Genomic DNA, 25,529 nt, shown 5'->3' on the forward strand with positions numbered 1-25,529 from the left:
GTCTTCAAACTTGGCCCTCCAGCTGCTGTGGAACTACACATCCCAGCATGCACTGCCACCTTTCTGATATAACAGCATGCTAAAACTATGTGCAGTGCATGCTGGGATGTGTAGTTCCACAGCATCTGGAGGGCCAAGTTTGAAGACCCCTGCTTTACTGACCACCCGGACTAGTGACTGGGAGATGCCGATATTACAGTCCAGCGTGGTGGGTAAAGCAGCGCATCTGTCAGCACTTTACATGATGCGTCCGTGTCTGCGCCTACTGGCGGTCGCCCGTCTCTGACCTTATGCAAGTGCCGCCGCAAAGCCCTTCCCTCCGTGTGTCCGCATGTGCCAGAACTGGGACGCCCACTGCCAGCGTCTGTAGGTGCTGAAATACGAAGTGGTGCATCTTTAGACGCCACCATCGGTCGCAGCATTGAACCTTGCACCAGTACTTTGGCAGGCGCAGATTTTCCGTCACAGTATGGCCTCCGATGTGAGCAATTTAGCGTCTGTACAGGCAACCGGTTCAGTGACACTCATATAACACGCCCATAAGATGGACCACCTCGGTGCGTGCGCTAAGCCGCCTCCCTGTCATCGCCCAGGAACGCACTCAACTACATTTACAAGACAATTCTGAGACCGTGCGTCTCCCGTGCTCCTCAGTCACAACTTCGACTCTGTGCGCACGCTGTCTGGACTCATGTGCAGTGCTACTTGGACGCATGAGCAGAAGAAGAAAAAAACGCTCCACTGCGTTCCGACATCGGCAGTGCGTGCGACACAGCATCAGCTCCAGAGACCATAGAGTCAGTGAGAGTTGCTGGTCATCTACTGCCCCCAAACTTTTGCTCCGCAGGCTGTGGCCTTTATATCCTTTCCCTAACTTGAAGGGACAAATGTCACAAGACTTGAGGGCTTATTTCGGACCCGGTTCCGGCATAGCCAACATAATTAGTTTCTGCTTTGCCATTCGTTGCCGAGCGATCTATTGTGATGTACAGCTAAGTAGCTGCACCAAGGCATTGGCTGCAAAGAGTGTTGTCCGCTCAGGCCAATTGGTCCGTGTGCCCACACCGGGATGCGACCATAATACGGACAGTCGGGATGCTGGTGCTTAGAATGCCAGCGTCGGAACACTTTCAGAATCCCAGCGCTGGCATCCCGACCGCCGCCATCCCGACAGTAAGTACTCGGGTTAGGGTGAGGGTTAGGCACTATGGGGATGGATAAGGTTAAGCATAAGGTGGGGAGAGCGGTTTAGAGTGCGGCAGGGGGAGGTTAGGTTTAGGCTCTAGGGGGGGAGGTTAGGTTTAGGCAGCGGGGAGGGAGATGACAAGTGTCAGTATCCTAACCCTGTTGGGATGCCAGGGTTGGGATTCTGGACGCCACACCAGCTAGGCCGTAGCACCAATACAGAACACCTTGATAAAACCGTGGCACTGGGGCCTCCCTAAAATGTTTGCCTGTAGGTCCCCTCAAATCCTGATGAAGCCTTAGTTACAGAGCTACGGAGTGTCAGATAGTTACAGCACGTCCTCTAAAAGACCGTGGGCCTGATTCAGACCCGCTTGCGAGCGCACAGCGCTCAAAAGCGGGTCGATGATCTCCCACTGCGCATGCGCACACCGAAGCCGGCTCTGGCGTGCGCATGCGCGAGACCTGGCCAGCGACGGGCGCTCCGTTGCTACGGGTCTCACACCAAAGCGGGGCAGCTATCGATTGTGATTGACAGCTTGCCCAGTTTTGGAAGCGGGAAGGGGGGGTGGCTGGCTAAACAGAGGCGTTCCCGAAGGAACACCTGCCGTTTGGGGGCAGCCCCACTGACATCACGAGTGATGTCAGTGGGTGAGCTTCCGGCTGTATTAAGAGCCGAAAGCTCACTGGGGCTTGCGGGAACGAGACCCTACCACAAGGGTCTCGTCGCAAGCCGCGATGGTCGTGACCATCGTGACCATCACCTGGCCGCTCGCTATAGCTGTGGGTGGTCACAGAATATACTACTCAGATAAAATATTACTGGAAACAAGTAAAACAATGTACAGTATTAGAGCATAAACGAGAACAACTCAGAACAGTGGCCCTGATTCAGAGCCGGACGCTCTGACAGAGCGCTCGCTCTGAATCAGGGCCGTCCTTCTTAATTTTTAGAGCGGCCTCATGGCTGCTTGTATAGCTGTGAGTGACCACCCACAGGTATAGCGAGCGGCCAGGAAGATGGTCGTGATGGTCAAGACCATCGCGACCATCGGGCTTGCGACGAGACCTTTGTGGTAGGGTCTCGTTGCCGCAAGCCCTGGAGTGCTTTCGGCTCTATCAGAGCCAAAATCTCTCCCACTGACATCACTAGTGAAGTCAGTGGGGCCGGCCCCAGACGGTAGGCGTTCCCATGGGAACGCCTCCGTCTGGGCAGCCACGCCCACCAAAGGGGGCGTGCTGTCACTCACCATCGACAGCATGCCCCCTTTGGTACGAGACCCGGAGCGACGGCTTGCCCGTCGCTATCCGGGTCTCGCGCATGCGCACGACGGAGCCAGCTCCGTCGTGCACATGCGCACTGGGCCAACATCGACCCGCTTGCGAGCACTCAGCGCTCGCGAGCGGGTCTGAATCAGGCCCAGTGTGCGAATTGGTAAATTAATCTACATCCATTTCCCGCAATGTTCTCATTTTGACATGGAAGAAATTGACAGCGTTTGAAAAGAACAGATCCCAGCATTCCCATCGCTCACAATGCAAGGCTCCATTAATTGTCTTGCACTGCGCGTATGACATGTGAATTAAGTTTAACCATACTGTACAATACATTCATTTTCCGCAGAGCGTATATGTATTTAAAATGCCAAGGACAAGCAATTCACAGCAGAGATGAACTTTAGCTAATGTTCAGCACTTTATATAACGAGTCAACAAAACAGCGCACATTCTGCCTGGATAATGCAAGCCCATTTTATTTCCCAGTAACTCCAGTTATAAAACACCACGATATGTGGGCGAATCATTGGCCCCTTAAAAAGAAATGCCTTTAAATAGTGGTGACGAGTTTATTTATGCGGGGAAGTAATCTGATCTAATAAAGTGAATAAGTGATGTGAATGAGCTGTAACTCTCTTATATGTCTGTAAAAAAATTATTCCCCAATATACAATAAAAATAGATAAATAATAACAAACCCTCTCCCTATTTAGTGTAACCGCCGGGTTCCAAAATGCACTTGAATTCCTCGCTGTTGTCACAATATTATTAATGAACAGTCATGTATATAGCGCACATATATTACACAGCACTTTAGGGACCACATGCAAATACGGGTAGAACGTAGGAACGCCACACAAGGCCTTGTTAACTATACTGACTGTTAATTGGCGCGGCAGGGGTGATTACAGAGTGGGGGCTCAGCATTTATACTGGTTGTGGGGATGGGCCTAGTTTATTAGTAAAAAGTAATATACAAATATTAATAATTAAATTGATGTCTGCTTCTGTTTTTTTTTGTAGAAAATTATACTTAAAGTATACTTAGAAATATATATATATATATATATATATATATATACAGTCAGGTGCATAAATATTGGGACATTGACAGAATTTTCATATTTTGGCCTCTATTCACCACCACAATGGCTTTGAAATGAAACAAACAAGATGTGATTTACCTGCAGACTTTCAGATTTAATTTGAGGGTAATTACATCCAAATCAGGTGAACGGTGTAGGAATTACAACGGTTTCTATATGTACCGATATTTATATTGTGTTAGTAAATAGTCCCTTTTTTACATCTTAATGGAGGTTTTTATTACTGTTTTATCTTATTATTTTATCCAGGAGTCACTTACATATCACAGAGTGATGAGAGCCGCATTAATCTCAGGGTACAAGTCAAAGACCTGGGTGATCACCCCATGGGATATGCTGCTTCCGCAGACCTGGGAATCATTGCTACAGAAAATACATGGGTTGCCCCTAGCCCAGTGTCCATAGCAGAGAACGAAGGAGGGACTTACCCCCGAATCCTTTCTAAGGTAAGTAGAATAAGTGACAAATACTAAGGGCCTGAGGGCCCGATTCAGCACAGATCGCAAGTCTGCAATCGCATGCACCCGACCGCTGCGATAATATGCAAATAAATGTGATCCCAGCACTATACCAAGACGCCTACCACCTTATAAAGCCGCCCACTTCCCATTACATGCATCCGCAAGTCAGTGAAAACATCGGCGGTAACATCAGACCCATACACAGAGTTGTGGTTGAGCTTGCCATGACAACCGGCGAAGCTTCTTGTTACCATGTAGAGCTATGGCTGCGTATGCCGTCGCTGGGGCTTAATTACGCACGTCCCTGTTACGGGATCGGTATGATTTACCGACGGCCGCATTGTTCAAATCCCGACAGTGACAGCCCGACAGAGGTGGAAATCCCGATCGTCCATTAAGGTAAGTATGCGAACCTAATCCCCCCCCTAACCCTAACCCTCCCTTAGGGGTGCCTAACCCTAACCTCCTCCCCAAGTGTCTAACCCTAACCCCCCGCCAAGTTCCTAACCCCCCCTTCCCCACTGGGGGGGTGCCTAACCCTAACCTCCCCCAGGGGGTGCCTAACCCCCCCTTCCCCTAACCTAACCCTAACCTCCCTGGGGGTGCCTAACCCTAAGTCCCCCCCGGGAGCCCTAAACCTAACCCTCCCCTGCGCGGCAGTCTGCGCCCAGCTTACCTTCGATCGGTAAGCCGGGTGTCGGGCTCCCGGTGTAGGTATAATGAAGGGCGTCGGGATTTCGATGCCCGTCATTAGACACTTGCCGAGATTAGACAGTCAGGAAGCCGGCGGTTGGGATACCGTCCGTCGGCTTCCCGACTGCTTCCCCCTGTTACGGCGTTCTTACGCACAGGAACGACTGCGTTCCTTTGACCACCACCTCCTCTCCACCCCCGAATTGCACTTGCTGTCAATCATTTCTCTGTGCCACTACGTATCTGTTGCATTCACATTTGCGATCACAGTGGCCGGTTCGCGCACGCATACTGTGGTGCTTACACAGAACGCAAACATCGACCTGCGATCCGAGCTGAATGATGCCCTAAATTCACCTTTTATGGATTTTTCTATTTATTACTTATTTTTATATTGGGGGCCAGTGTCAGAGCTGAACGCATTCCATGATGCGGACAGCTCTCGCAATTTTTGGCAACTGCACGCGTGTCGCACTCTGCATGCGCCTGTGGCAAAATAAGTAATTATTGTCTTGTTCAAGCCAAATACACATATAAGTACTTCTTATTCAAATGTGATTGTATCTACATGTTCCCATTGAGATGAATGTAAGTTTTCACCTGCACTGACAATGCTGTTCCCCAGTAACCCATAGCAACCATTGGTTCATTGTCTTACATGGATGAAAGACTGCAGGATAATGTGCATTTACACTATATTAGATAAATCCCCGGTGTACAGGAAGCAGTGGCCCATATAAGCCAGTACCATTCTAAGAGGGAGATGTAACAAGTCTGATAGGGGTAAATTTACTAAAGTGAGAGTTTTTAGAAGTGAGTTTTAGAAGAGATGTTGCCCATAGCAACCAATCAGAATCTAGCTATTATCTTCTAGAAGGCGCTAGTTAAATGTTAAGTAGAATCTGATTTTTTGCTATGGGCAACATCTCTTATAACACTCACTTCTAAAAACTCTCACTTTAGTATATTTACCCCTTAGGGAAAGATAGGGCCTGATTCTAAGTTGTGGTGTTCTTTCTTGCACCCTGCACCTGTCACAGCCTGTGCAGTTCCTCTTTCCTGCCTGAGGTGTCGCTTTCTGCTCTGGTGCTTCTAGCACACTCTGATCTGTATCTCAGCAGTTTGTTGCATCAGCTGAGTGTGCTAGAAGCACCAGGGCAGAGAGTGACAACCCAGGGAGGAAAAAAGAACTGCACAGGTTGTGACAGGTGCAGGGTGCTAGAATGAACGGTATAAGTGAGATGCCGACACGGCTGCTTCATAATGCTGATGCCACCGCCAATTTTATTTATATAGAGATGTCCAGTTGCAGCTCTGCAAATGTGTCTCAGTGCACCATCATATGCACCTATGGCAGGCGCAGTTTTTCCGTCTTATCATGGCGTCCTGTGTCAGCGGTTCTACGTGCATGCAGGCGAAGTGCAGTGGGATGTGCAGTGCAATGCATCTTATTGAGAACTGGAAGTAAGCGTATATCCGCCTAATTATTAGGATGCATTTCTATTCCATCTAGTATAGAGCAGGAGCCAGGTCTCACGCTTCTCTTCAGCAATGTACGCCAGGTTACTTCCAACTCTGCAACAGACCTATCGGAGCCTACACTGATTCGGACACTGCTGCAACCGCCTTAAAGTATTTTGAATCAGCCGCGCCTGTGACGTTATGCTTATGTTAGTAAAGGCCCTTCCCCTGGTGTACAAGCGTGCGTCTGAGTGCGCAAGAGGCGTAATGCCCACTTAATGCCTCTGAGTTCACAGACACTGCCATAAGAAGATCTTCCTGAAGGTGTGCAAACAGGAGATTCGCAATGGGGCTGGGTACGGGATGCTGGCACTCAGGATCCCAGCGGTCAGAATCCCGAAGCCGACACCCCGACAGGGTTAGGATACCGACACCTGTCTGTCAGTATCCTAACCCTTCCCCTCACCCTATCCCTTACCCTCCCTCCCCACTGCCTAAACCTAACCTCCCCCCCTAGTGCCTAAATCTAACCCCCTGCCCTCTAGTGCCTGAACCTAACCTCCCCTCTAGTGCCTAAACTTAACCTCCCCCCAAGTGCCTAAACCTAACCTCCCCTCTAGTGCCTAAACCTAACATCCCCCCTAGTGCCTAAACCTAACCTCCCCTGTAGTGCCTAAACCTAACCTCCCCGTAGTGCCTAAACCTAACCTCCCCTCTAGTGCCTAAACCTAACCTCCCCTCTAGTGCCTAAACCTAACCTCCCCCCCTAGTGCCTAAACCTAACCTCCCTCCCTAGTGCCTAACCCTAACCTCCCCCCTAGTGCCTAACCCTAACCTCCCCCCTAGTGCCTAAACCTAACCTCCCCCCTAGTGCCTAAACCTAACCTCCCCCCTAGTGCCTAAACCTAACCTCCCCTCTAGTGCCTAAACCTAACATTCCGCCTAGTGCCTAAACCTAACCTCCCCTGTAGTGCCTAAACCTAACCTCCCCTTTAGTGCCTAAACCTAACCTCCCCCCCTAGTGCCTAAACCTAACCTCCCTCCCTAGTGCCTAACCTTAACCTCCCCCCTAGTGCCTAACCCTAACCTCCCCTCTAGTGCCTAAACCTAACCTCCCCCCTAGTGCCTAAACCTAACTTCTCCCCTAGTGCCTAGACCTAACCTCCCCCCTAGTGCCTAAACCTAACCTCCCTCTAGTGCCTAAACCTAACTTCCCCTCTAGTGCCTAAACCTAACCTCCCCCCTAGTGCCTAAACCTAACCTCCCCTGTAGTGCCTAAACCTAACCTTTCCTCTAGTGCCTAAACCTAACCTCCCCTCTAGTGCCTAAACCTAACCTCCCCTCTAGTGCCTAAACCTAACCTCCCCCCCTAGGCCTAAACCTAACCTGCCTCCCTAGTGCCTAACCCTAACCTCCCCCCTAGTGCCTAACCCTAACCCCCCCTATAGTGCCTAAACCTAACCTCCCCCCTAGTGCCTAAACCTAACCTCTCCCCTAGTGCCTAAACCTAACCTCCCCTCTAGTGCCTAAACCTAACCTCCCCCCTAGTGCCTAAACCTAACCTCCCCTCTAGTGCCTAAACCTAACCTCCCTCCCTAGTGCCTAAACCTAACCTCCCCTCTAGTGCCTAAACCTAACCTCCCCTCTAGTGCCTAAACCTAACCTCCCCCCCTAGTGCCTAAACCTAACCTCCCTCCCTAGTGCTTAATCCTAACCTCCCCTCTAGTGCCTAAACCTAACCTCCTCCCTAGTGCCTAAACTTAACCTCCCCTCTAGTGCCTAAACCTAACCTCCCCTCTAGTGCCTAAACCTAACCTCCCCCCTAGTGCCTAAACCTAACCTCCTCCCTAGTGCCTATACCTAACCTCCCCTCTAGTGCCTAAACCTAACCTCCCCCCTAGTGCCTAAACCTAACCTCCCCTCTAATGCCTAAACCTAACCTCCCTCCCTAGTGCCTAAACCTAACCTCCCCCCGTAGTGCCTAACCCTAACCTCCCCCCCCTAGTGCCTAAACCTAATCTCCCCCTCCGCACCCTAAACCTAATTCTCTCCCATAGTGCCTAACCCTAACCACCCTCCCTAGTGCCTAACCCCAACCCTCCCCCTAGTGCCTAAACCTGACCCCCCCTAATGTCTAAACCTAACCTCCCCCCTCTGCACCCTAAACCTAACCCTAACCTCACCACTAGTGCCTAAACCTAACCTATCCCCCTAGTGTCTAAACCTAAACTCCCCCCTAGTGCCTAACCCTAACCTCCCCCCTAGGGCCTAACCCTAACCCTCCCCCTAGTGCCTAAACCTAACCTCCCACCTAGTGCCTAACCCCAGCCCTCCCCCTTAGTGCCTAACCCTAACCCTCCCCCTAGTGCCTAAACCTAACCTCCCCCCTAGTGCCTAACCCCAACCCTCCCCCTAGTGCCTAAACCTAACCCACCCTAATGCCTAAACCTAACCTCCCCCCTCTGCACCCTAAACCTACCCTCCCCCTAGTGCCTTACCCTAACCTCCCCCCTAGTGCCTAAACCTAACCTCTCCCCCTAGTGTCTAAACCTAACCTCCCCCCTAGTACCTAACCCTAACCTCCCCCTAGTGCCTAACTCTAACCTCCCCCCCTAGTGCCTAACCCTAACCTCCCCCCTAGTGCCTAAACCTAACCGCCCCCCTAATGCCTAACCCCAGCCCTCCCCCTAGTGCCTAAACCTAACCCCCCCTAATGCCTAAACCTAAACTCCCCCCTCTGCACCCTAAACCTAACCCTCCCCCTAGTGCCTAACCCTAACCTCCCCCCTAGTGCCTAAACCTAACCTCCCCCCTAATGCCTAACCCCAACCCTCCCCCTAGTGCCTAAACCTAACCCCCCCTAATGCCTAAACCTAACCTCCCCCCTCTGCACCCTAAACCTAACCCTCCCCCTAGTGCCTAACCATAACCACCCCCCTAGTGCCTAAACCTAACCTCTCTCCCTAGTGTCTAAACCTAACCTCCCCCTCTGCACCCTACACCTAACCTCCCCCCATAGTGCTTAAACCTAACCCCCCCCAGTGCCTAAACCTAACCTCCCCACTCCGCAACCTAAACCTAACCCTACCACCATAGTGCCTAAACCTAACCTCCCCCCCTAGTGTCTAAACCTAACCCTCCCCCCATAGTGCTTAAACCTAACCCCCCCTAGTGCCTAAACCTAACCTCCCCACTCCGCAACCTAAACCTAACCCTACCACCATAGTGCCTAAACCTAACCTCCCCCCCTAGTGTCTAAACCTAACTTCTCCACTACGCAACCTAAACCTAACCCTCCCTAAATCTAACCCTACCCCCGTAGTGACTAATCCTAACGCTCCCCCTAGTGCCTAACCCTAACATCCCCACTCCACAACCTAAACCTAACCCTACCCCCGTAGTGCCTAATCTTAACGCTCCCCCTAGTGCCTAAACCTAACCTCCCCTCTCCGTACCCTAAACCTAACCCTCCCCTCGTAGTGCCTAACCCAAATGCTCCCCCTAGTGCCTAACTCCTAACCCTCCCCCCTAACCGCAATACTTACCATCGGGATGCCGGCGCCGGTTTCCCGACTGTCGGTATTATGACTGCATCCCTCGTAATGCGCAGGATGAACATTATTGGGAGATAATAAGACATGTCCTATGCAAAGATGCCCTGCACCAATGTCCCACGATCCTTAGCGCTGCAGCATCTCTCCTCCCGTGTATTGGACGAGAACCATGACGCAGCAATGTACTAGAACCATGGAAACCCTAGTCAGCACTGCGAGTCTGTCAGCGTGTTTAGGACGTTCCCAGCTATGAGAGAAAAGGAGGCAGAAATGTAAAGTCAGACATGCGAAATTCAATGGGGGAATCCCTCAGTGGCCGGACTGGAAAATCTCCCATCTCCATGATCACGTTTCTGTTTAACAAGGTCATATACATGAAGAAGAGCAGGAAACCTGGAGGAGACCCTTGAGCCCAAACGTAAACAGCACAGCCATTGGAAAGACAGTTTTAGGGGGTCTGAATTCTGATTTATATACGACCCTTATAGAAGCGTTAAGGCCAAACTGTCTCCTTGTTAGGAGGTGCTGCGCAGTGTGGGAGTCGCAGGCCTCCGTCCTGTTTCATAACACTAGATAGATAGGCCATCTTTCATCACGACACCAACCAGCCAATGTTTGTATCTGCTGTTACTGTGGCAACGGTGGATTCAGCTCAAATTTACTAGGCCCTGGATGACTGGATCACATCTATTTCATGCTGCACAGCTCAGAGCCCCCTCTTATCATAACCTTCTGCTTAAATATAAAAATATCTGCTGCTTTTCATGATAATGAGGACAATTCAATTATATTGCTGGAAACGGGGAACCCTTTACTCAGACGGAGGAGGTCTATCCCGTGTTGGCTGAATTTTGTAGACGTAAATACAGTACCTGCTGTTTCAAATGGTCCCATCTATTCAGCTGGCTTCAGGGCCTGATTCAGACCCGCTCGCGAGTGCTATGCGCTCGCAAGCGGGTCGATGGTGGCCCAGTGCGCATGCGCACTACGTAGCTGGCTCCGTCGTGCGCATGCGAGAGACCCGGATAGCGACGGGCAAATCGTCGCTCCGGGTCTCGTACCAAAGGGGGCTTGCTGTCGATGTTGAGTGACAGCATGCCCCCTTTGGTGGGCGGGCCGGGGGAGTGGCTGCCCAAATGGAGGCGTTCCCATGTGAACGCCTCTGTTTGAGGTCGGCCCCACTAACATCACGAGTGATGTCAGTGGGAGAGATTTTAGCTCTGTGAGAGCCGAAATCTCAATGGGGCTTGCGGCAACGAGACCCTACCACAAGGGTCTCATCGCAAGCCCGATGGTCGCGATGGTCTTGACTATCGCGACCATCTTCTTGGCCGCTCGCTACAGCTGTGGGTGGTCACCCACAGCTATGCGAGCGGCCAGGAGGCCGTTCTAAAAAAAAAGAAGGCCGGCCCTGATTCAGAGCGAGCGCTCTGTCAGAGCTCTGAAACTTATTAAATGAAATATGTTGTAGGTATTCTTAAGCAAATAGTTTTTTTGTTAATTAAAACACGTGTTTGAATTATACATATATTCTGCCCTGCCTCGGTCTATCCATATCAGGTCTCAAAGTGACGCAGTTCTACAAAACTATCAGAGGCATCACTGGCCTTTCTGTTGCTTATATTAGTTGCTTATGCAGTTTATGCATTTATAGATTTTGTTATATCTTTAGAAACACCTAGGGGGTAAATTACTAAAGTGAGAGTTTTTAGAAGTGGAGATGTTGCCCATAGCAACCAATCAGATTCTAGCTATTATCTTCTAGAAGGTGCTAGTTAAATGTTAAGTAGAATCTAGATTGTAAGCTCCTAGGAGCAGGGTCCTCCTCCCCACTGTCTCACAGCCTTCTTCTCTAGGACTCCTATGACAGCCTTCACCTTCCCAGCTGTACTGTGTATGGAGAATTGTGTTGCTAATTGTTACTTGTGTTCTGTTTATATTTTGGGTATTGTATTGTAATGTTCTGTGTACCCTTTACTGTATGTACGGTGCTGCGGACCACTTGTGGCGCCCTATAAATAAAATGTAATAATAATAATTATAATAATCTTATTGGTTGCTATGGGCAACATCTCCACTTCTAAAAACTCTCACTTTAGTAAATTTACCCCCTAGGGTTCTATTTATGAATATGGGAAGAGCACTAAATCGGAGGGTTTCTACCTATTTAATAAACTGCACGGCCAGTGATAGTTATCCTCACAGCCAAATCCAAGGGCCATTTCTCTATTAATGAAGAAATAATAAACAATGTGTGATAACACTTGCGCACCAAGGTCTTGTGTAGTGAGCTCCAATTCGTAGATGTGCAGCACACTCATAATAATGATGTAGTATCGCTAATCCCATGTGATGATTGGTGCCCCACAGGTGCTGTGGAATAGTACAGAGGTGCAGCACACACATATAATAATGATGTAATATCGCTAATCCCACGTGATGATTGGTGCCCCCACAGGTGCTGTGGAATAGTACAGAGGTACAGCACACACATAATAATGATGTAGTATCACTAATCCCATGTGATGATTGGTGCCCCACAGGTGCTGTGGAATAGTACAGATGTGCAGCACACACATAATAATGATGTAGTATCGCTAATCCCATGTGATGATTGGTGCCCCACAGGTGCTGTGGAATAGTACAGATGTGCAGCACACACATAATAATGATGTAGTATCGCTAATCCCATGTGATGATTGGTGCCCCCACATGTGCTGTGGAATAGTACAGAGGTACAGCACACACATAATAATGATGTAGTATCGCTAATCCCATGTGATGATTGGTGCCCCCACATGTGCTGTGGAATAGTACAGAGGTACAGCACACACATAATAATGATGTAGTATCGCTAATCCCATGTGATGATTGGTGCCCCCAGAGGTGCTGTGTAATAGTACAGAGGTGCAGCACACACATAATAATGATGTAGTATCGCTAATCCCATGTGATGATTGGTGCCCTCACAGGTGCTGTGGAATAGTACAGAGGTGCAGCACACACATAATAATGATGTAGTATCGCTAATCCCATGTGATGATTGGTGCCCTCACAGGTGCTGTGGAATAGTACAGAGGTGCAGCACACACATATAATAGTGATGTAGTATCGCTAATCCCATGTGATGCTTGGTGCCCCACAGGTGTTGTGGAATAGTACAGAGGTGCAGCACACACATAATAATGATGTAGTATCGCTAATCCCATGTGATGATTGTTGCCCCACAGGTGCTGTGGAATAGTACAGAGGTGCAGCACACACATAATAATGATGTAGTATCGCTAATCCCATGTGATGATTGGTGCCCTCACAGGTGCTGTGGAATAGTACAGAGGTGCAGCACACACATAATAATGATGTAGTATCGCTAATCCCATGTGATGATTGGTGCCCTCACAGGTGCTGTGTAATAGTACAGAGGTGCAGCACACACATAATAATGATGTAGTATCGCTAATCCCATGTGATGATTGGTGCCCCCACAGGTGCTGTGGAATAGTACAGAGGTGCAGCACACACATAATGATGATGTAGTATCACTAATCCCATGTGATGCTTGGTGCCCCCACAGGTGCTGTGGAATAGTACAGAGGTGCAGCACACACATAATAATGATGTAGTATCGCTAATCCTATGTGATGATTGGTGCCCCCACAGGTGCTGTGGAATAGTACAGAGGTGCAGCACACACATAATAATGATGTAGTATCGCTAATCCCATGTGATGATTGTTGCCCCACAGGTGCTGTGGAATAGTACAGAGGTGCAGCACACACATAATAAGGATGTAGTATCGCTAATCCCATGTGATGATTGGTGCCCCCACAGGTGCTGTGGAATAGTACAGAGGTACAGGACACACATAATAATGATGTAGTATCGCTAATCCCAAGTGATGATTGGTGCCCCCACAGGTACTGTGGAATAGTACAGAGGTTCAGCACACACATATAATAATGATGTAGTATCGCTAATCCCATGTGATGATTGGTGCCCCCACAGGTGCTGTGGAATAGTACAGAGGTGCAGCACACACATAATAATGATGTAGTATCGCTAATCCCATGTGATGATTGGTGCCCCCACAGGTGCTGTGGAATAGTACAGAGGTACAGCACACACATAATAATGATGTAGTATCGCTAATCCCATGTGATGATTGGTGCCCCCAGAGGTGCTGTGTAATAGTACAGAGGTGCAGCACACACATAATAATGATGTAGTATCGCTAATCCCATGTGATGATTGGTGCCCCCACAGGTGCTGTGGAATAGTACAGAGGTGCAGCACACACATAATAATGATGTAGTATCACTAATCCCATGTGATGCTTGGTGCCCCCACAGGTGCTGTGGAATAGTACAGAGGTGCAGCACACACATAATAATGATGTAGTATCGCTAATCCCATGTGATGATTGGTGCCCTCACAGGTGCTGTGTAATAGTACAGAGGTGCAGCACACACATAATAATGATGTAGTATCGCTAATCCCATGTGATGATTGGTGCCCCCACAGGTGCTGTGGAATAGTACAGAGGTGCAGCACACACATAATGATGATGTAGTATCACTAATCCCATGTGATGCTTGGTGCCCCCACAGGTGCTGTGGAATAGTACAGAGGTGCAGCACACACATAATAATGATGTAGTATCGCTAATCCCATGTGATGATTGGTGCCCCCACAGGTGCTGTGGAATAGTACAGAGGTGCAGCACACACATAATAATGATGTAGTATCGCTAATCCCATGTGATGATTGGTGCCCCCACAGGTGCTGTGGAATAGTACAGAGGTGCAGCACACACATAATAATGATGTAGTATCGCTAATCCCATGTGATGATTGTTGCCCCACAGGTGCTGTGGAATAGTACAGAGGTGCAGCACACACATAATAATGATGTAGTATCGCTAATCCCAAGTGATGATTGGTGCCCCCACAGGTGCTGTGGAATAGTACAGAGGTGCAGCACACACATATAATAATGATGTAGTATCGCTAATCCCATGTGATGATTGGTGCCCCCACAGGTGCTGTGGAATAGTACAGAGGTGCAGCACACACATAATAATGATGTAGTATCGTTAATCCCATGTGATGATTGGTGCCCCCACAGGTGCTGTGGAATAGTACAGAGGTACAGCACACACATAATAATGATGTAGTATCGCTAATCCCATGTGATGATTGGTGCCCCCAGAGGTGCTGTGTAATAGTACAGAGGTGCAGCACACACATAATAATGATGTAGTATCGCTAATCCCATGTGATGATTGGTGCCCTCACAGGTGCGGTGGAATAGTACAGAGGTGCAGCACACACATAATAATGATGTAGTATCGCGAATCCCATGTGATGATTGGTGCCCTCACAGGTGCTGTGGAATAGAACAGAGGTGCAGCACACACATATAATAGTGATGTAGTATCGCTAATCCCATGTGATGCTTGGTGCCCCACAGGTGCTGTGGAATAGTACAGAGGTGCAGCACACACATAATAATGATGTAGTATCGCTAATCCCATATGATGATTGTTGCCCCACAGGTGCTGTGGAATAGTACAGAGGTGCAGCACACACATAATAATGATGTAGTATCGCTAATCCCATGTGATGATTGTTGCCCCACAGGTGCTGTGGAATAGTACAGAGGTGCAGCACACACATAATAATGATGTAGTATCGCTAATCCCATGTGATGATTGGTGCCCTCACAGGTGCTGTGTAATAGTACAGAGGTGCAGCACACACATAATAATGATGTAGTATCGCTAATCCCATGTGATGATTGGTGCCCCCACAGGTGCTGTGGAATAGTACAGAGGTGCAGCACACACATATAATAATGATGTAATATCGCTAATCCCATGTGATGATTGGTGCCCCCACAGGTGCTGTGGAATAGTACTGAGGTGCAGCACACACATAATAATGATGTAGTATCGCTAATCCCATGTGATGATTGGTGCCCTCACAGGTGCTGTGGAATAGTACAGAGGTGCAGCACACACATAATAATGATGTAGTATCGCTAATCCCATGTGATGATTGGTGCCCCCACAGGTGCTGTGGAATAGTACAGAGGTGCAGCACACACATAATAATGATGTAGTATCGCTAATCCCATGTGATGATTGGCGCCCCCACAGGTGCTGTGGAATAGTACAGAGGTGCAGCACACACATAATAATGATGTGGTATCGCTAATCCCATGTGATGCTTGCTGCCCCCACAGGTGCTGTGGAATAGTACAGAGGTGCAGCACACACATAATAATGATGTAATATCGCTAATCCCATGTGATTATTGGTGCCCCCACAGATGCTGTGGAATAGTACAGAGGTGCAGCACACACATAATAATGATATAATATCGCTAATCCCATGTGATGATTGGTGCCCCCACAGGTGCTGTGGAATAGTACAGAGGTGCAGCACACACATATAATAATGATGTAATATCGCTAATCCCATGTGATGATTGGTGCCCCCACAGGTGCTGTGGAATAGTACAGAGGTGCAGCACACACATAATAATGATGTAGTATCGCTAATCCCATGTGATGATTGGTGCCCCCACAGGTGCTGTGGAATAGTACAGAGGTGCAGCACACACATAATAATGATGTAATATCGCTAATCCCATGTGATGCTTGGTGCCCCCACAGGTGCTGTGGAATAGTACAGAGATGCAGCACACACATAATAATGATGTAATATCGCCAATCCCATGTGATGATTGGTGCCCCCACAGGTGCTGTGGAATAGTACAGAGGTGCAGCACACACATAATAATGATGTAGTATCGCCAATCCCATGTGATGATTAGTGCCCCCACAGGTGCTGTGTAATAGTACAGAGGTGCAGCACACACATAATAATGATGTAGTATCGCTAATCCCATGTGATGATTGGTGCCCCCACAGGTGCTGTGGAATAGTACAGAGGTGCAGCACACTCATAATAATGATGTAGTATCACTAATCCCATGTGATGATTGGTGCCCCCACAGGTGCTGTGGAACAGTACAGAGGTGCAGTACACTCATAATAATGATGTAGTATCGCTAATCCCATGTGATGATTGGTACCCCCACAGGTGCTGTGGAATAGTACAGAGGTGCAGCACACTCATAATAATGATGTAGTATCGCTAATCCCATGTGATGATATGTGCCCCCACAGGTGCTGTGGAATAGTACAGAGGTGCAGCACACACATAATAAGGATGTAGTATCGCTAATCCCATGTGATGATTGGTGCCCTCACAGGTGCTGTGGAATAGTTCAGAGGTGCAGCACACACATAATAATGATGTAGTATCACTAATCCCATGTGATGATTGGTGCCCCACAGGTGATGTGGAATAGTACAGAGGTGCAGCACACACATAATAATGATGTAGTATCGCTAAAACCATGTGATGATTGGTGCCCCCACAGGTGCTGTGGAATAGTACAGAGGTGCAGCACACACATAATAATGATGTAGTATCGCTAATCCCATGTGATAAATGGTGCCCTCACAGGTGCTGTGGAATAGTACAGAGGTGCAGCACACTCATAATAATGATGTAGTATCGCTAATCCCATGTGATGCTTGGTGCCCCCACAGGTGCTGTGGAATAGTACAGAGGTGCAGCACACACATAATAATGATGTAGTATCGCCAATCCCATGTGATGATTGGTGCCCTCACAGGTGCTGTGGAATAGTACAGAGGTGCAGCACACACATAATAATGATGTAGTATCGCCAATCCCATGTGATGATTGGTGCCCCCACAGGTGCTGTGGAATAGTACAGAGGTGCAGCACACACATAATAATGATGTAGTATCGCCAATCCCATGTGATGATTGGTGCCCCCACAGGTGCTGTGTAATAGTACAGAGGTGCAGCACACACATAATAATGATGTAGTATCGCTAATCCCATGTGATGATTGGTGCCCCCACAGGTGCTGTGGAATAGTACAGAGGTGCAGCACACTCATAATAATGATGTAGTATCACTAATCCCATGTGATGATTGGTGCCCCCACAGGTGCTGTGGAACAGTACAGAGGTGCAGTACACTCATAATAATTATGTAGTATCGCTAATCCCATGTGATGATTGGTACCCCCACAGGTGCTGTGGAATAGTACAGAGGTGCAGCACACTCATAATAATGATGTAGTATCGCTAATCCCATGTGATGATATGTGCCCCCACAGGTGCTGTGGAATAGTACAGAGGTGCAGCACACACATAATAAGGATGTAGTATCGCTAATCCCATGTGATGATTGGTGCCCCCACAGGTGCTGTGGAATAGTACAGAGGTGCAGCACACACATAATAATGATGTAATATCGCTAATCCCATGTGATGATTGGTGCCCTCACAGGTGCTGTGGAATAGTTCAGAGGTGCAGCACACACATAATAATGATGTAGTATCACTAATCCCATGTGATGATTGGTGCCCCACAGGTGCTGTGTAATAGTACAGAGGTGCAGCACACACATAATAATGATGTAGTATCGCTAATCCCATGTGATGATTGGTGCCCCCACAGGTGCTGTGGAATAGTACAGAGGTGCAGCACACACATAATAATGATGTAATATCGCTAATCCCATGTGATGCTTGGTGCCCCCACAGGTGATGTGGAATAGTACAGAGGTGTAGCACACACATAATAATGATGTAGTATCGCTAAAACCATGTGATGATTGGTGCCCCCACAGGTGCTGTGGAATAGTACAGAGGTGCAGCACACACATAATAATGATGTAGTATCGCTAATCCCATGTGATGATTGGTGCCCCCACAGGTACTGTGGAATAGTACAGAGGTGCAGCACACACATAATAATGATGTAGTATCGCTAATCCCATGTGATAATTGGTGCCCCCACAGGTGCTGTGGAATAGTACAGAGGTGCAGCACACTCATAATAATGATGTAGTATCGCTAATCCCATGTGATGATTGGTGCCCCCACAGGTGCTGTGGAATAGTACAGAGGTGCAGCACACACATAATAATGATGTAGTATCGCCAATCCCATGTGATGATTGGTGCCCTCACAGGTGCTGTGGAATAGTACAGAGGTGGAGCACACACATAATAATGATGTAGTATCGCTAATCCCATGTGATGATTGGTGCCCCCACAGGTGCTGTGGAATAGTACAGAGGTGCAGCACACTCATAATAATGATGTAGTATCACTAATCCCATGTGATGATTGGTGCCCCCACAGGTGCTGTGGAACAGTACAGAGGTGCAGTACACTCATAATAATTATGTAGTATCGCTAATCCCATGTGATGATTGGTACCCCCACAGGTGCTGTGGAATAGTACAGAGGTGCAGCACACTCATAATAATGATGTAGTATCGCTAATCCCATGTGATGATATGTGCCCCCACAGGTGCTGTGGAATAGTACAGAGGTGCAGCACACACATAATAAGGATGTAGTATCGCTAATCCCATGTGATGATTGGTGCCCCCACAGGTGCTGTGGAATAGTACAGAGGTGCAGCACACACATAATAATGATGTAATATCGCTAATCCCATGTGATGATTGGTGCCCTCACAGGTGCTGTGGAATAGTTCAGAGGTGCAGCACACACATAATAATGATGTAGTATCACTAATCCCATGTGATGATTGGTGCCCCACAGGTGCTGTGTAATAGTACAGAGGTGCAGCACACACATAATAATGATGTAGTATCGCTAATCCCATGTGATGATTGGTGCCCCCACAGGTGCTGTGGAATAGTACAGAGGTGCAGCACACACATAATAATGATGTAATATCGCTAATCCCATGTGATGCTTGGTGCCCCCACAGGTGATGTGGAATAGTACAGAGGTGTAGCACACACATAATAATGATGTAGTATCGCTAAAACCATGTGATGATTGGTGCCCCCACAGGTGCTGTGGAATAGTACAGAGGTGCAGCACACACATAATAATGATGTAGTATCGCTAATCCCATGTGATGATTGGTGCCCCCACAGGTACTGTGGAATAGTACAGAGGTGCAGCACACACATAATAATGATGTAGTATCGCTAATCCCATGTGATAATTGGTGCCCCCACAGGTGCTGTGGAATAGTACAGAGGTGCAGCACACTCATAATAATGATGTAGTATCGCTAATCCCATGTGATGATTGGTGCCCCCACAGGTGCTGTGGAATAGTACAGAGGTGCAGCACACACATAATAATGATGTAGTATCGCCAATCCCATGTGATGATTGGTGCCCTCACAGGTGCTGTGGAATAGTACAGAGGTGGAGCACACACATAATAATGATGTAGTATCGCTAATCCCATGTGATGATTGGTGCCCCCACAGGTGCTGTGTAATAGTCCAGAGGTGCAGCACACACATAATAATGATGTAGTATCGCTAATCCCATGTGATGATTGGTGCCCCCACAGGTGCTGTGGAATAGAACAGAGGTGCAGCACACTCATAATAATGATGTAGTATCGCTAATCCCATGTGATGATTGGTGCCCCACAAGTGCTGTGGAATAGTACAGAGGTGCAGCACACTCAAAATAATGATGTAGTATCGCTAATCCCATGTGATGATTGGTACCCCCCACAGGTGCTGTGGAATAGTACAGAGGTGCAGCACACACATAATAATGATGTAGTATCGCCAATCCCATGTGATGATTGCTGCCCTCACAGGTGCTGTGGAATAGTACGGAGGTGCAGCACACACATAATAATGATGTAGTATTGCTAATCCCATGTGATGATTGGTGCCCCCACGGGTGCTGTGGAATAGTACAGAGGTGCAGCACACACATAATAATGATGTAGTATCAATAATCCCATGTGATGATTGGTGCCCCACAGGTGCTGTGGAATAGTACAGAGGTGCAGCACACTCATAATAATGATGTAGTATCGCTAATCCCATGTGATGATTGGTGCCCCCACAGGTGCTGTGGAATAGTACAGAGGTGCAGCACACACATAATAAGGATGTAGTATCGCTAATCCCATGTAATGATTGGTGCCCCCACAGGTGCTGTGGAATAGTACAGAGGTGCAGCACACACATAATAATGATGTAATATCGCTAATCCCATGTGATGCTTGGTGCCCCCACAGGTGCTGTGGAATAGTACAGAGATGCAGCACACACATAATAATGATGTAGTATCGCTAATCCCTCGTAATGATTGGTGCCCTGGAATAGTACAGAGGTGCAGCACACACATAATAATGATGTAGTATCGCTAATCCCATGTGATGATTGGTGCTCCCACAGGTGCTGTGGAATAGTACAGAGGTGCAGCACACACATAATAATGATGTAGTATCGCTAATCCCATGAGATGATTGGTGCCCTCACAGGTGCTGTGGAATAGTACAGAGGTGCAGCACACACATAATAATGATGTAGTATCGCTAATCCCATGTGATGATTGGTGCCCCCACAGGTGCTGTGGAATAGAACAGAGGTGCAGCACACTCATAATAATGATGTAGTATCGCTAATCCCATGTGATGATTGGTGCCCCACAAGTGCTGTGGAATAGTACAGAGGTGCAGCACACTCAAAATAATGATGTAGTATCGCTAATCCCATGTGATGATTGGTACCCCCCACAGGTGCTGTGGAATAGTACAGGGGTGCAGCACACACATAATAATGATGTAGTATCGCCAATCCCATGTGATGATTGCTGCCCTCACAGGTGCTGTGGAATAGTACGGAGGTGCAGCACACACATAATAATGATGTAGTATTGCTAATCCCATGTGATGATTGGTGCCCCCACGGGTGCTGTGGAATAGTACAGAGGTGCAGCACACACATAATAATGATGTAGTATCACTAATCCCATGTGATGATTGGTGCCCCACAGGTGCTGTGGAATAGTACAGAGGTGCAGCACACTCATAATAATGATGTAGTATCGCTAATCCCATGTGATGATTGGTGCCCCCACAGGTGCTGTGGAATAGTACAGAGGTGCAGCACACACATAATAAGGATGTAGTATCGCTAATCCCATGTGATGATTGGTGCCCCCACAGGTGCTGTGGAATAGTACAGAGGTGCAGCACACACATAATAATGATGTAATATCGCTAATCCCATGTGATGATTGGTGCCCTCACAGGTGCTGTGGAATAGTACAGAGGTGCAGCACACACATAATAATGATGTAGTATCACTAATCCCATGTGATGATTGGTGCCCCCACAGGTACTGTGGAATAGTACAGAGGTGCAGCACACACATAATAATGATGTAGTATCGCTAATCCCATGTGATGATTGGTGCCCCACAGGTGCTGTGTAATAGTACAGAGGTGCAGCACACACATAATAATGATGTAGTATCGCTAATCCCATGTAATGATTGGTGCCCTGGAATAGTACAGAGGTGCAGCACACACATAATAATGATGTAGTATCGCTAATCCCATGTGATGATTGGTGCTCCCACAGGTGCTGTGGAATAGTACAGAGGTGCAGCACACACATAATAATGATGTAGTATCGCTAATCCCATGTGATGATTGGTGCCCCCACAGGTGCTGTGGAATAGAACAGAGGTGCAGCACACTCATAATAATGATGTAGTATCGCTAATCCCATGTGATGATTGGTGCCCGACAAGTGCTGTGGAATAGTACAGAGGTGCAGCACACTCAAAATAATGATGTAGTATCGCTAATCCCATGTGATGATTGGTACCCCCACAGGTGCTGTGGAATAGTACAGGGGTGCAGCACACACATAATAATGATGTAGTATCGCCAATCCCATGTGATGATTGCTGCCCTCACAGGTGCTGTGGAATAGTACGGAGGTGCAGCACACACATAATAATGATGTAGTATTGCTAATCCCATGTGATGATTGGTGCCCCCACGGGTGCTGTGGAATAGTACAGAGGTGCAGCACACACATAATAATGATGTAGTATCACTAATCCCATGTGATGATTGGTGCCCCACAGGTGCTGTGGAATAGTACAGAGGTGCAGCACACTCATAATAATGATGTAGTATCGCTAATCCCATGTGATGATTGGTGCCCCCACAGGTGCTGTGGAATAGTACAGAGGTGCAGCACACACATAATAAGGATGTAGTATCGCTAATCCCATGTGATGATTGGTGCCCCCACAGGTGCTGTGGAATAGTACAGAGGTGCAGCACACACATAATAATGATGTAATATCGCTAATCCCATGTGGTGATTGGTGCCCTCATAGGTGCTGTGGAATAGGACAGAGGTGCAGCACACACATAATAATGATGTAGTATCACTAATCCCATGTGATGATTGGTGCCCCCACAGGTACTGTGGAATAGTACAGAGGTGCAGCACACACATAATAATGATGTAGTATCGCTAATCCCATGTGATGATTGGTGCCCCACAGGTGCTGTGTAATAGTACAGAGGTGCAGCACACACATAATAATGATGTAGTATCGCTAATCCCATGTAATGATTGGTGCCCTGGAATAGTACAGAGGTGCAGCACACACATAATAATGATGTAGTATCGCTAATCCCATGTGATGATTGGTGCTCCCACAGGTGCTGTGGAATAGTACAGAGGTGCAGCACACACATAATAATGATGTAGTATCGCTAATCCCATGAGATGATTGGTGCCCTCACAGGTGCTGTGGAATAGTACAGAGGTGCAGCACACACATAATAATGATGTAGTATCGCTAATCCCATGTGATGATTGGTGCCCCCACAGGTGCTGTGAAATAGTACAGAGGTGCAGCACCCACATAATAATGATGTAGTATCACTAATCCCATGTGATGAATGGTGCCCCCACAGGTGCTGTGTAATAGTACAGAGGTGCAGCACACACATAATAATGATGTAGTATCGCTAATCCCATGTAATGATTGGTGCCCTGGAATAGTACAGAGGTGCAGCACACACATAATAATGATGTAGTATCGCTAATCCCATATGATGATTGGTGCCCCCACAGGTGCTGTGGAATAGTACAGAGGTGCAGCACACACATAATAATGATGTAGTATCGCTAATCCCATGAGATGATTGGTGCCCTCACAGGTGCTGTGGAATAGTACAGAGGTGCAGCACACACATAATAATGATGTAGTATCGCTAATCCCATGTGTTGATTGGTGCCCCCACAGGTGCTGTGGAATAGTACAGAGGTGCAGCACACACATAATAATGATGTAGTATCACTAATCCCATGTGATGATTGGTGCCCCCACAGGTGCTGTGGAATAGAACAGAGGTGCAGCACACACATAATAATGATGTAATATCGCTAATCCCATGTGATGCTTGGTGCCCCCACAGGTGCTGTGGAATAGTACAGAGGTGCAGCACACACATAATAATGATGTAGTATCGCTAATCCCATGTGATGCTTGGTGCCCTCACAGGTGCTGTGGAATAGTACAGAGGTGCAGCACACACATAATAATGATGTAATATCGCTAATCCCATGTGATGCTTGGTGTCCCCACAGGTGCTGTGGAATAGTACAGAGGTGCAGCACACACATAATAATGATGTAGTATCGCTAATCCCATGTGATGCTTGGTGCCCCCACAGGTGATGTGGAATAGTACAGAGGTGCAGCACACACATAATAATGATGTAGTATCGCTAAAACCATGTGATGATTGGTGCCCCCACAGGTGCTGTGGAATAGTACAGAGGTGCAGCACACACATAATAATGATGTAGTATCGCTAATCCCATGTGATGATTGGTGCCCCCACAGGTGCTGTGGAATAGTACAGATGTGCAGCACACACATAATGATGATGTAGTATCACTAATCCCATGTGATGCTTGGTGCCCCCACAGGTGCTGTGGAATAGTACAGAGGTGCAGCACACACATAATAATGATGTAGTATCGCTAATCCCATGTGATGATTGGTGCCCCCACAGGTGCTGTGGAATAGTACAGAGGTGCAGCACACACATAATAATGATGTAGTATCGCTAATCCTATGTGATGATTGGTGCCCTCACAGGTGCTGTGGAATAGTACAGAGGTGCAGCACACACATAATAATGATGTAGTATCGCTAATCCCATGTGATGATTGGTGCCCTCACAGGTGCTGTGTAATAGTACAGAGGTGCAGCACACACATAATAATGAGGTAGTATCGCTAATCCCATGTGATGATTGGTGCCCCCACAGGTGCTGTGGAATAGTACAGAGGTGCAGCACACACATATAATAATGATGTAATATCGCTAATCCCATGTGATGATTGGTGCCCCCACAGGTGCTGTGGAATAGTACTGAGGTGCAGCACACACATAATAATGATGTAGTATCGCTAATCCCATGTGATGATTGGTGCCCTCACAGGTGCTGTGGAATAGTACAGAGGTGCAGCACACACATAATAATGATGTAGTATCGCTAATCCCATGTGATGATTGGTGCCCCCACAGGTGCTGTGGAATAGTACAGAGGTGCAGCACACAAATAATAATGATGTAGTATCGCTAATCCCATGTGATGATTGGTGCCCCCACAGGTGCTGTGGAATAGTACAGAGGTGCAGCACACACATAATAATGATGTGGTATCGCTAATCCCATGTGATGCTTGCTGCCCCCACAGGTGCTGTGGAATAGTACAGAGGTGCAGCACACACATAATAATGATGTAATATCGCTAATCCCATGTGATGATTGGTGCCCCCACAGATGCTGTGGAATAGTACAGAGGTGCAGCACACACATAATAATGATATAATATCGC

The 25,529-nt window shown here is 47.8% G+C and overlaps 1 protein-coding gene across 1 annotated transcript in view; it reads left to right on the forward strand.

Moving 5' to 3' along the window:
* CDH16 (cadherin 16) overlaps positions 1-25,529 on the forward strand; it is a 186,778-nt gene that overhangs the window by 50,164 nt on the left and 111,085 nt on the right. The window contains exon 6 of the mRNA XM_088476787.1: positions 3,819-4,015. Coding sequence (XP_088332913.1) covers positions 3,819-4,015 — 197 coding nt within the window. The remainder of the gene's footprint in view (positions 1-3,818; positions 4,016-25,529) is intronic.

The sequence above is a fragment of the Taudactylus pleione genome, unplaced genomic scaffold (assembly GCF_031769625.1).
Source record: "Taudactylus pleione unplaced genomic scaffold, aTauple2 ptg000194l, whole genome shotgun sequence".
NCBI lineage: Eukaryota > Metazoa > Chordata > Amphibia > Anura > Myobatrachidae > Taudactylus > Taudactylus pleione.